Genomic DNA, 12,739 nt, shown 5'->3' on the forward strand with positions numbered 1-12,739 from the left:
ACCCAATACACATACCTCGTAAAAGACAGGCGTCTTTGTTTTAGGGGGCGGGGCTTTAGAAGACTCTTTATGGGACCTCCTATTTATGTAAATTAGCGAGGCTTTTACAAAAAGAAGAACGTACTTCAGTTACACCGTTAAATGTATAACCCCGTCTCCTGCTGTCTCTATGCACATTATGGGGCTTTTAGGGCTGTAGAACCCTGAGATACCCCCATACCGAGCAAACATTCTGAGCTCCTAGAAAAGAGGGGCATCAGAGAAACAAAGAGGGGCATCAGAGAAACAAAGAGGGGCAACAGGACAGAGGGGTATTTGAGGCTAGATGAGAGACTGTCCCCCTTAAAGAGGGATACTTGGGAGGCATGCCATGGCGTGTCAGAGCGGGCGCCTAGGCAATAGCTCTGCTGTAACTGCCTGCATCACGCGTGGGCACCCGAGGACTGTCTCCCACAGAGCGGCGCGTCTGCTGACAACGTCCCCGTCAGGGGCACAGGGGACAACCCGACCTCGGAGAGCTTCACGTGTGAAAGCACCATGAGAAGGCGCGGCCATGACGCATTACAACCAGCCCCTCCGAAAACCAGTCCTTGCAAAGCTATTGGTCGAAAAGCCTGACATGGCCACGCCTACATACGCCTTTATTTACGGTTATCCAATCCATGCGGGCTAACATTTCTCGTCAATGTTGGATTGGCCATTACGCGCCAGGGCTGTCAAACAGCGACCAATAATATTGTTTGTTTAGGGGTTGAATGGGCGTTTCGGACCTCAACCAATAGAGGGAGTTCGTGAGGGCGTGGCCCACTTGTCCAATAGTGAGAGGCGGGGTTTGGCTAGTCAACACTCTCTTTGACAGCGTAGCCGCCCACATTGGTGGGAGTGACGTAAACATGCGTTGACGATTGGCTTTCAGACATATCACTCAAACACGAACGCTTGCCGTGTCGAAGAGCTTGAAGGGGCGTGACAGGGGTTTCTAAGTAACCACCCACTGCCCCGCCCCGCTCTGTCTGTCACGCGCGCGCCGCCTGCCTCTCCTCTCCCCCTCGCCCCCTCCACTCTCCTCCAAGTCCCGGCGCGCGCCCCTGGTTTACCGGTCGCGAGGAGGAGGATGTGGCGCGCGGAGGGGAAATGGCTGCCGAAAACAAGCCGGAAGGTAAAGAGAGCGGAACGTTTCAGTTGTGAACAGAGGGTCCGTGCCGGTGTGTTTGTGCGTCCCAGAGAAAGGGGAGGCGGGCGTAGGGGGGTGTCCGACGGAGAAGCACGAGCTCGGGGAGTAAGGAGGGAGGCGGGGAGGGGGAGAAGAGAGCGAGGAGACAGGAAAACAGCCCATGCTAGAAGAGGAGAGAAGCGGTTGGAAGCAGGGAGGAGAAGGGGAGGGGTGTGGGGTTGGCGAGGCAGGCGAGGGTTGAGGAGGAGTGGGCACACTTTGCTGAGAGCTCCTGTCACTTGTCTAGAATAAAGGGGACGCAGGCTGGGGGGATCCCCGATCCACGCAGCTCTCCCCCACTCGTGCTCCAGCGGCTCTCCTGTCCCATCATCCTGCTCTGCCTGCCTGTCAGGGGATCCCACATCCCACCAGCCTGTCACGGAGATCCCCTCTCTCCAGCATGGTGTGCTACTAAAGGGCTCCCAACATCCAGGAACCTCGGGCTGTCATCTTTTTTTCTTCTCACCCTCCTTCGATCTGCCGCTGTCTCCCCTCTTTTGCCCCCCATCCTGATTGGTGTGTCTCTGCACAGGGGGAAGGGGTTGCTGGGATGTTTCCTTGGCTTCCACACATAAGAACCCCCCTGGTGTACCTAGTATTGGCTTTTTCCTTTTAAATTACTATTTTTTTTTCTGGAAGAGAAGCTGCTCCTCATCATGTCCATGAATAACCTCGTGGAGGGATCTTTAAACAACCAGACTCGGCGCCAGACAACTGGAAAGTATGGTAAATGGTCCACCACAAAGCATCAGATGCCTGGAGACAGAATCGTGGCATGAGTGTTTTCCATTCAAGTGGGGGGAGGGCATCATCCATATTATTATTATTATTTTTTGGGGGGTGTTTGGACGGTGTGCCGCTTCACGCTAGATCATCCCCGGCTTTGGGGGGTGTTATCCGGTGGGGTGGTTGTATGCCAGGAGGGAAAGGATCAGGTTAGAGTTACAGGATCTCAGATATACCAAACTTTCCACTAAATGAGCATCATGAAGTTTACTACACTATACTACAAACAGGAGCACATGGCACATACAGCCTCCGACGCGATAGCGAGGAGTCCCTTATCCTCCTGGAGGACCGAGTGGCAAATATTCCTGCACGTCTCGCTCTTTTCCCCGCTTATTTAAACCATTTTTGGAGTAAACGGCATCCCCCTTTTTTAAAATAATCCATTTTCACCTTTCTTTATTTTTTTTATTCTCGCTTTATCGACTCGTTTTTGATGTAATGTGGCTCTACGCTGTTAATCACCAAAAGCTCGTCGGTTTGACATTTTAGAAAACACAGCTTTGTAAAGGAGGCGATAAAACGCCCCGAAATACTGAAACCGGGCTGAAATCCTTCGTATCATGTTTAGCAGACCATGAGCCGTAGAAACTATTTTAAACCAAAGTTCCATTGCATATTTTATCTATAGGTTAATTATTTTGTTTTTTTTTCGTTTTTTTTTCTCTCTATATTAATTGTCGTGCCTCGTAACAATGCGTGGCCGCGTTAATTGGCACATTCTACCCGCGATGTTTTACGTTTGCATTCCGTGTTGTAAATATGTTCTAATAGTATTAGATAATTTGATTTGGTCAGGTAACACCTAATATATCTCAAATCCACAAGGGGGTAGTGATGTACTATGAAGACGTTTTCAGTACAGACATGCAGATTATATGTGTTTTTTTTTTCTCTCTCATTCCCTTAAATGCTTTTGGCTTTAGAAAAGAAAAGAAAAAAAAAAATCGGGACATTTGCATTTTTAACTTGCGATGCTACAAAGCATATTTTTAATTGGTATATCAAATTAATTTCCGGCACGTCTAATAACAGAAGTGGTTTTATTTATCTTTTATCAAATTTAGCTCACTGAATCTAGAGAAATAATCTGATTTTTTTTTTTTTTATTATTTTGTTTTTAAAGAATTACCAAGATATATCTCTAAATAATATTAAAATAAAGAGACGCACGGAACCTGGCCAGGATAGTATTGTCTTCGTTAAATGTTCAATCTCTTGTTGCATTCATTTAGTTTCCACGTCTGTTTACTAGCTTGTTGGAAAGGAGAGCTGATCTTTAACAGAGTAAGCCTGATGCGTATTATATTTTACCGCCCCCCCCTGCCCGTAAAAACTTATTTTTTTTTGGGGGGGGGTCACGTGGACTCGCGTGGACACCTACTCACAATTAAAAGTTAACATTTGTAGGAAAGCACTTCTCTACCAGCATGGCAAGTAAACCAAATGAGATCGGCCATGTTTCCAGGGATAACATGCCGGTCTGAGACAGGGTTAAAATGGTATTATTTCCATATCTTGTATCAAATGTTATAGCCCCCCCCCCAATAAATGTGTCTGTTTAGAGAGGTTTGGGTACCAGAAGGCTGATGATGAAGATCTTTTATAGTCTGCAACTTTGACACATTTTGAAATTTGACTCGGGAATAACGGATACTGTGTCAGTGAGCTCGCAATATTATTACAAAGCCACGCTAGCGTGTAAATAGCCGTGTCTGATGCTGACTAGCCATTTTGTTTTCTTGGTTCTGTAATGTTTCTCTCATTAACTATGCATCAGAAAGCTTTCCTCGCACCGATTGACGTTCATGGACTCTCCGGTGTTCTTTGATTTGCAAACTTTGCAGACTGTTCTCGAAAATCTGTTTTTTTTTCGAGAACACGGCAGGATTTTTTTAGTGCTGCGGCCTGTTAGAATTCTTCCGTTCTATTCGGAAGCCAGAATGCCATTTGTTGCTGGGATAAACGATAACCGAAAGTGCTAATACTCGGTAATAAATGGCCATGGTAATCCTGCGTGCTTCTAGCAGTCGTATAAGTGCAGGGTATGTACATCACACTTGGTAATGTGGGTTTAAACCACCGTATAACAACTTCATTTCCATTTTTCTATAATTTTGTCTTAGCCTCTTTATACGTGAAAAAAAAATACATATTATACACCTATGTGCCCTGCATGGCAATAAGACGCTGCGAGGATCGTATGAGACGGAAGACAAATATTCTGAATCTTTTGCATTGTGATCCTATGCTCTTCCCTGCTAGAAGCGGCTAGCGTGGAAGAGAAGGCGGCTCGGTGTTTAATTCCCCTGGAATGTGGCACGGGGTGGACAGTCGGATTTTTATTGCGTTGGTGCGATTGATCTTTCTGCTGGTTTATTTAAAAAACTGAATGTTTCTTTAAAGAAAGTCGTTTTCCGGTTTTCTGTAAACTTGTATAGCTTCGCAGGACTTGCGTTTTGGTCGCTATCCAAGGTGCTGAATATTAACCAGGGAATCCCCACTGACAGCTGGAAACGCTCAAGTCAGACTCGCCTCCCGAAAAGCATGTTGTTGATACTGTTTGGTACAGCAGTGAAGCAGTTAAACATCTCGTACTTGCAATACAATATTTGTAGCCTGTGCTATATATATATATATCTATCCATATATATGATACACGTACACACACACACACACACACACACCAACATATATATATACGTGCACACGCACACACGTTGGTGTGTATGTGCACGTGTATCTGTATGTATATGTGTGTGTGTGTGTGTGTGTATATATATATATATATATATATATATTAGTAGCTGATATGTAAATATTGCTGTTGTGAATAGCTATAGCACAATACACTTGAAATGCAATCAGTTTAACCCTTGTCGTTCCTAGAGATCTGTTATACTTTCCTCTGGCATTCAAATGGTTCATATCCCTCAGACTGAGTTTTTGGGTCAGAATTGTAATAAACAGGGTTATGATCTCCCCTGCGATCTTTATTCTGCTTATTTATTTTTGGTTTCGCAGTCTGCTCTGTATAGGCCAGTTGGAGCAATTCTTGTTTTCTTTACTCTTCTGCCCTTGTCTTATAGAAGCAAAGTCAAGGTGGTGGTGGTGGGGGGTGGATGACTTCTGACGAATCTCGCGCGCCGTCGAACTGATCGCTGCCTATTACGTTGAATATACGTAGTCATAAATCTATTGATTTTCTTTTTTTTTTTTTGTCCACCTCTGTGTTGGATTGAAAGTCACAATAGTTACTGAAATAGAGACCGCTTGTCGGATTCTGCCTTTTTGGCCATGCGTTGTTAGAGATAATTGCCTACTAAAATAGGGAAAATAAATTCTTTGGCGCAATTGTCATGCATCATGAGAAAGGTCAGGCTGCTTTGTGTGTTGGATGCCAATGTAATCATGCAATTATCCTGCTGAATACGTTATTGCCTGACCAACGAGATCTCTCACTCGGTGATCTTCGACAAACATTAATATGTATTATTAAACCGCCGTTAACGCCTTATAAACAACAAGTGTTTTGTTATTTTAAGATGACCCTGGAATAAAGTTGGTCGCACTCGAAACGTCCCTTAAGGTAAAGGTCTTGACTTGATGAGTATTGTGCCTGCGTACAAAACACCTATCCGCCGCCGACAGCTTCCCAAATGGCCTTCTGCGTCCAGTGTTAATTAGCAATAAAGCTATACCGTTTCAATTTAAAGCCTCTTTCATACTTACGCGTCCAAATTTCTGAACGAGGCTGTGCCGCCTACTGAATTTAACACCTTTTGTACCTAATGCAGCATGAGAACCATCGTTCCTCGTCCTGCTGAATATCTAAACCTTTCCAGGAAATAACGATCCAATCCTAAAAAAACTTTGCCCAACTCATAGCTTATTTTTTTGTTTCCCGGGAATACTTAATTTTAGTCCCGGGGCTCTGTGCGGTTTAAGGTTTTGATGGAGAGATCAGGACTCGCCATTGAGTCAGTAAATGCCTATATCGTGCCACTGTGTCTATGGCAGTTCCCCCGTTTTGTATAACGTCGCTGATTACATTGGCTGTTTGTTAAATCAGATTGGATTTTATTGATTGCAGTGAATAAATACCCGTAGACTGTTACTCCTTGACCTCTGTGATACCTGGGCACGTGTCTGTTCTGAATTACTGGCATGTATAAACGCAGGACGTTGAGATGGAGCCCAAATCCAAATTATTATTATTATTATTATTATTATTCTGCCAAAACTAAACCTATAGTTTGGGCCATTTGGATAGCCCTATGCTTGGCTGCTAAATCTGCAGTAATAATGTCTTCAATATCCCTCTATTATCCTATTAGCAGTTGATGAGAAGTGCAGACACCAAAGTTTTAGCGTCGTGTAACCGGCAATGATGTAACAGTATTTGTATGAAGGTAATTGTTAAATTTTGATGTCATAAGTATGTTAAACGCACATATTTCAGCTGTTAAACAAGTGGGCAGCATGGCAGCTCCTATACATTTAATCTCCGTAAATGTTACTGGGTTATGTATAGTAGAGCCCTGCGCGGGACTGTTTTCTTAATCCCGCGCTCGCGCTGAATTTCTGACCATTACCGCCCGTTCCCGCAACATGTGTGTTCTGCTCCTGCAAACATATGTGTTCAATTCCGCCCACCCCTTACCTGAACTACAGATTTCCCGTGCGCTTCCACAAGGCTGTCTTCGTGTTGCTCCCTCACAGCGTCGATTCTCTTGGCCCGCCCAGGGGAAGCAGGAACGGAGCAGAGTCATGTGATGAGGTTCCTGGGTGGAACAAGAGAAGAGACACGGTGAGGGAGCAACGCGAAGGCAGGATTACTTGGACCCGCAGGTACATTGTGTGACTGCCCGCACCCGCGTTTTTTGACGTGTCCCGCGGGACCCGCATCCCGAGGCAGTCCTCTAATGTATAGCCCTTAATCACATTCTTCTCATTCTATCATGTAGGGTCTGAGTAATGTGAATGCTTAACCATTGTCCTTATGTATTCATCTAACGTGCTGTTCTACATAACCGTTTGAAAGACCCGGCGAGTAAACCCAGCCCTTTTTTTTTTTTAGTTAAGCTTAGAAATACAGTCTACAAGTCTCCGAGGATACGAAAACTTAGAAAAAGACTTGTGGATGACAAAGATCATTTTTGATTTGGTATGGTGTGCAGTAAAATTTTATGATCCATGTTGGCTCCTTTGGGAATATAAAGTGCAGAGAGCATGAAGAAGCCCATAAAATTACCAGGGATTTCATATTGTTTGTAATTAATGTAGGGTCTCTGAGGTTTCTCTTGGCTTGCTGAAATATTCCGGCTAAATAAAAGTAGAACTTGTCTATTTTTAGATGTAAATATCTTGCTGAGAACTTAACGATTTTTATAGGAAGAGCTTTCTGTAATGTGAGAGGCAGCCATCTCAGCTCTGTTACAAAGCAACTGGTTAACATCTACAATTCTGTGCTTTTTACGGTCTCTCTCGGTTACGTATAGAGAAAAAAAGACAATATGTAATATACACGTATATTGTATATACCTGATGTGCTGTTGGCGTGGGGGGATAGTATCAGAATAATGCATGTTATGCATTTATGTTGGAGACTGTATTCAACCCCCCCCATTCTTTATTTTTTTATCTCTCTCCTTCCTTACTCTCCTTTTCTTTCTTCCTTTCTTTTTTTCTCTCTCCTTTTTTTTCTCTCTCTCCTTTTTTCTCTCTCTCCTTTTCTCTCTCTCTCTCTCTCTCTCTCTCTCTCCTTCTCTCTCTCTCTCTCTCTCTCTCTCTCTCTCTCTCTCTCCTTTTCTTCTCTCTCTCTCTCCTTTTCTTTCTCTCTCTCTCTCTCTCTCTCTCTCTTCTCTCTCTCTCTTCTCTCTCTCTCTCTCTCTCTCTCTCTTCTCTCTCTCTCTCTCTCTCTTCTCTCTCTCTCTCCTTTCTCTCTCTCTTTCTCTCTCTCCCTCTCTCCCCTTTCTCTCTCTCTCTCTCTCTCTCTCTCTCTCTCTCCGCTTCTTTCTCTCGCTCTAACCTTTTTGTTTTCCTTTATAAAAGTTCTCACTTATTTAGATAATGTAATTGGTTGGTCAGTCTTGTTTACAAACATCTACTGGATACTCGATCTCATGCGTACTTTAATTAAAGGAGAGAGCTGTAGGTATTTGGTAAGATTACTTTCATATAGTGTTTTCAGTATTAAATGACGTTCGAGGTACACATAGCCGACTCAGCGATTTGATCTCTGGTGACCCTACCGATGTCCAGCTATTGTTAATCTGCCCATCACGTATACGAGTATTTTGGTTATTTGCGCCATCTCATCCCTTCTGACTCTCCTCTCGCCTTCACCCTCGCTAATAGACGGCGAATATCAATGAAAGGCGATGCTGCTGCTTGAAACCCTTAAACGTCTCGCTTTGTTTTTATATTTAGGTGTCGTGTCTTTGCCAAGCGTCGTCACAGCTTCGAGTTATGAATGCTTACTGGCGTGGCTATGGCACTTATACTGTAGGAAAGTGAAATCGCTTTCTTGCCCAGCGAGCAATTTGTTTACCCACAATGCCAAGGGCTTGATTGCTTTTTTGAAACCGGACCAACTAGGATCTCTGTTGTGCAGCGTTTCATACCTAAATCTATACAAAGCTAAAAATCACAAGGGAAAGAGACTGATTAGCCTCTATAAATAGAAGATAATAAGTAAACGCTGGCGGTAGATGTTTACAATATTTTTTACACGTGCTTTTAGCATGTAAGCTTTGTGTAGAAAGTTGTAATACGTTTTTGTGGTAAAAGTGAGTGAACTGGAAATCACAGTTAAAGGCATAGTGCAAGTGCTCAAAATGCTTTGGTCTTTAAGTGTAAAACATCCTTGGTCCTTGAGGGGTTAATGAGCTAGGACCATTTTAAACTGGCAGAAATCGGTAAACCGGAACTTATCGATGCGGGGCGTTTTTTTAGCTTTTAAAACAACTCTGGTTAACCCTTGTTCTTCTTCCTTGTTAGATGATCATGGAAACAGCAACGGCAGCCATGTAAAGATCTTCTTACCGAAGAAGCTGCTCGAATGTCTACCGAAATGTTCAAGTTTACCAAAAGAAAGGCATCGCTGGAACACTAACGAGGTAGTTAAAATCAACCATTGATTAACGAACTGATCTTTTCCTAAATACAAGAAATGCTTTTTTGCTTTTCTCATTATATCCGTATGTTTACGCAAAGGAGTGCGAAGCTTGGAGTGACGTTACTTATCGCATGCTAGCCCAATGCCAGGTATCCTTAAGGTGCTAGCTGTGCATAACTTGATTATGTTCACTTCTGGGTGTATTCGCTAAACTGTGCGTTATTTGAGCTGTTCTCTATTTGGTAAGCATGAGTTGTAGGGCTTTATGTGTTTACACCGGAGACTGCATTGATGAACTCAAATTGACAAAGCGATGTGTAAATGGTTGGTCCAATATAACAAGGGTTAATTACTCAACTCCTTGGTTTTACTAAGTATTGGGAAAGGCCAGCCCCGGGGAGCTTCTCCTAACAAGAAGGGCTGAACTTGCCCTGTAGAAGGCATAGTTAAGTGAGAGGACTTTCAGGAACTCTCCTAATATTAAGTATGCATTATGCATGGTCAACTCAACCCCACTTTTAGGAGAAGCTTGACCAGGCTGGGTCTTTATAATGCATAGTGAAGTCGGTAAGTTAAAATGTTTAATATAAACTGGCTCCAAACATCCAGCTTAGTGAATACACTCCTCGATGTGATTGATGGACCGTTAAAACTTTACTAGGGCCACCAAGGGATTTGGTAAAAACTTGACGTATGGAGCAGGGTAAACGGCTCATTTCTGTATCCCAGTGCCGGTCATTGACGGTGAGAGAGAGATTGCGGATTTTTGGAATGGTGTTGCTCGGTGTGTAACAAGCTAAACTACATGGTAATTGGACAAATCCTAGAAATCTTGGGGTGTATTAGGCTGTGAATGGACTCCGTGAATTAGGCTGTGAATGGACTCCGGCTACCCCAAACGACCAGTTCCCGAGTTTTTAGGGTCATTTCCTAGCGCTGTTGGTCTTACGGGAGGCATTTTTCTATCCCTGAATGTAGGGCGGCACAGTTGTGGTTTTGTCCGGATAACCTTACTAATACTAAACGGTCCGCTTGTTAGCTTGAAAACAATACAAATATCCTATTCGAGACAGAGAGTTGTTTGGAGAATTATCCTGCGCGGAGAAATCCCTGCTGAAGACTAAGATGCAACGAAGCAGATCCCCGGCACTTGACATCCATTTGTAAAACTGATCCATATCTCCAGAAAGCCGTAGGGACGCAGTGTGAATTTTGGAGCTGGTGTTAATTTGACCTTTTGTGTGTCAAGGTTCCAATATGATGGGATTTCTATGTGGCTTTTTCCTTTAAAGGGACATCCAGAATAAGCATTGGCTTTCAGAAAATGATTCTTTTGTTTATCTGTTTCCTTTGCAAAGTATTATTGTTTTTGTCTTATTTTGTAAGCAGAGTTTGACGTAAGTTTGAGATCCGAGAGCAAATCATTCCGGACTTTGTTTTACTGCTTTGCTGAAGTTGAATTAAGTGTTGAATTTAAAGCACTGCAAACTTTGATGAAGAAAGTCTTAGGGGTTTATTCACTAAATTGCGTTATGTTAGTGGGTTGAAACATTCAATATAATCACCAGCACATAATGCACACTCCAGTTTGGTGAGAATTCACTAGTTTAACTATTCCCAGCCCTTAACGCATACTGATGTTGAGAAGGTGAAAAATTTAAATATGTGGTTTAGTGAATAAACCTATTAGCCATTACGAATAGGAGAAAGGCTTTTATCTCCTCCTTAACTCGAGGTGAAGTGCTTATTCTGTGTGCCCTGTTGCTAGGATCTTGCATGTGTTAAGGGAGAGGTATTTAAATGCATCTTTACATCTCATCGTATAGAACAGCTGTTAAGTTCTTTAGAGTTTTGGGGCTTTTGGACTTTTAGAATGTATTGTTTTTGTTAGTAGCTATTTATATTTTACTGTATGCTGTTGTTTAAATCAGGCTTTTCCTCCATTCCTATTTTTTACAGTTCATTTTATTTATAGGAAATCTTGGTGGCTCGCTTGGTTTGAATGCTTTTTCATCTGGCAATTAACAGGTTAACCAGCCGACCAACTACCTGCCTATGGCCAATGGCCGCCATAACACCCTGCTTACTGTTCTTATCGAGAGTCCTTCGTTATTTGGTGTCCTCCATGTATTTTAATCCAATGTTTGCCAAAGAAACCAACAACTGCTTGTAAGCTGTAAATGTTATTGTTTATATTAATGTTTTCCGCAGGTTTTTCTGCAATTTATACTATTTTGTCCTCAGCGCTTGGAATAGCGATACCGTACATTACTTTCTGGCTCTTACATATAATTTTAACCTAAAAAAAAGAAAGTTTTGCATCTCTAATTTCAATGTGGATAATTGAGTAATATCTGAAAAAACTCATGAATTATTGTACTTGGGTTTTGTTTGATGTGGATTTTTTATGACAATTATAAAACGTAGTATTTCCTGAAATTTATTTGCAGCATTTGTATTCAGAAGAAGAAAAAAATATTCAATTTCTTTCTGTATTCTTGTAATTATCCAATTACCTGATTTCATTTTGGTTCTTAGAAATATTGCCGGTTAAATGTTTTAATGTAACATAAAATATAGGCGTAAATCAAGACTTTTTGGGATAATTTACGTTTTCACTGCAATATCTGAAATAGCCCAATTTCTGGAAGGCTGGGATCAGTGTGTGTGTGTCCGTCTGTCCGTCCGTCTGTCCGTCCGTCGGTCCGTCCGTCGGTCCGTCCGTGTCCCTTCTTGGTTATCACCTGAAGCCTACTCATGTATCTTAAACATCGTAACTGTTTTAAATCCAGAGTTTGTGCTTGTGAATGGTAGCCATAGTTCATTATGGCGATCTGTTCTCGGTGACGTTTCCTTGGCTGTATGTTGCGTAATGAACGGGTTTTAATGGTCTCGGCCAGTGATAAGATGTGGACGCTCCGATGACCTTTAACCTCGTGTTCGTGGAGAATAAGTTAATGTTTCTCGTACTTCAGATGTTAATGCGTTTCCCAACAAATGTGGTTGAGAAGTTAATAAGTGCAGAAACCTTTTGCCGTAACCGATGAGATTCTTACGTTTTTAAGATTTTTTTTCTTTGTTTCCCCCCCCCGATGATTGCCATTTTACTGCCGAGGTTATTGGCCAATAGAAACTTGATCTGGTGTCATGTGACTTCCCATTCTAGATTATTTACAATAAGATCACTAGCGTGATAAATTATTTAGTGGCAGATTAATTTTGGAAGCCGTGATTTTGATAATGTGCTCGCATGCCTCATTTGCCAGAAAAATTGCGAAATTTGATTTAACATCCGAAGCGCGATTTCCCCCAGTCTTGCCGCAGAACGCGGAGCATATTTCCTTCGCCAATGTCACGGACTGAATCGTCTAATTTAAATCGATGACGTTCTACGATCCCCCCCCACCCCAGCACAATGCAAGGTGCTAAAAACCTTTAGGGAAGCCGGAACGTCTTGCTTACCGAAATCCAGGGCCGGATTTATGGACCTGCGACTAAAGATACGAGGCTGTGATTTCAATCTAAATATCTACCATGCATGGCAAAGCATAAGGATGCTGCAGCCGTTCTGCGAGGTTAGGCATTATCTTGTCTCATTTCATGGGTTGATATGTTTCCGA

General features: G+C 42.7%; 1 protein-coding gene across 1 annotated transcript in view; it reads left to right on the top strand.

The window, feature by feature from the left end:
• Window positions 1–1,005: 1,005 nt before the first annotated feature.
• Window positions 1,006–12,739, top strand: part of CAMTA1 (calmodulin binding transcription activator 1) — a 660,706-nt gene continuing 648,972 nt past the window's right edge. The window contains exons 1-2 of the mRNA XM_053452576.1: window positions 1,006–1,159; window positions 9,002–9,120. Coding sequence (XP_053308551.1) covers window positions 1,135–1,159; window positions 9,002–9,120 — 144 coding nt within the window. The 5' untranslated portion in view covers window positions 1,006–1,134. The remainder of the gene's footprint in view (window positions 1,160–9,001; window positions 9,121–12,739) is intronic.

Source organism: Spea bombifrons, chromosome 12 (assembly GCF_027358695.1).
Source record: "Spea bombifrons isolate aSpeBom1 chromosome 12, aSpeBom1.2.pri, whole genome shotgun sequence".
In the NCBI taxonomy this organism is placed as follows: domain Eukaryota; kingdom Metazoa; phylum Chordata; class Amphibia; order Anura; family Pelobatidae; genus Spea; species Spea bombifrons.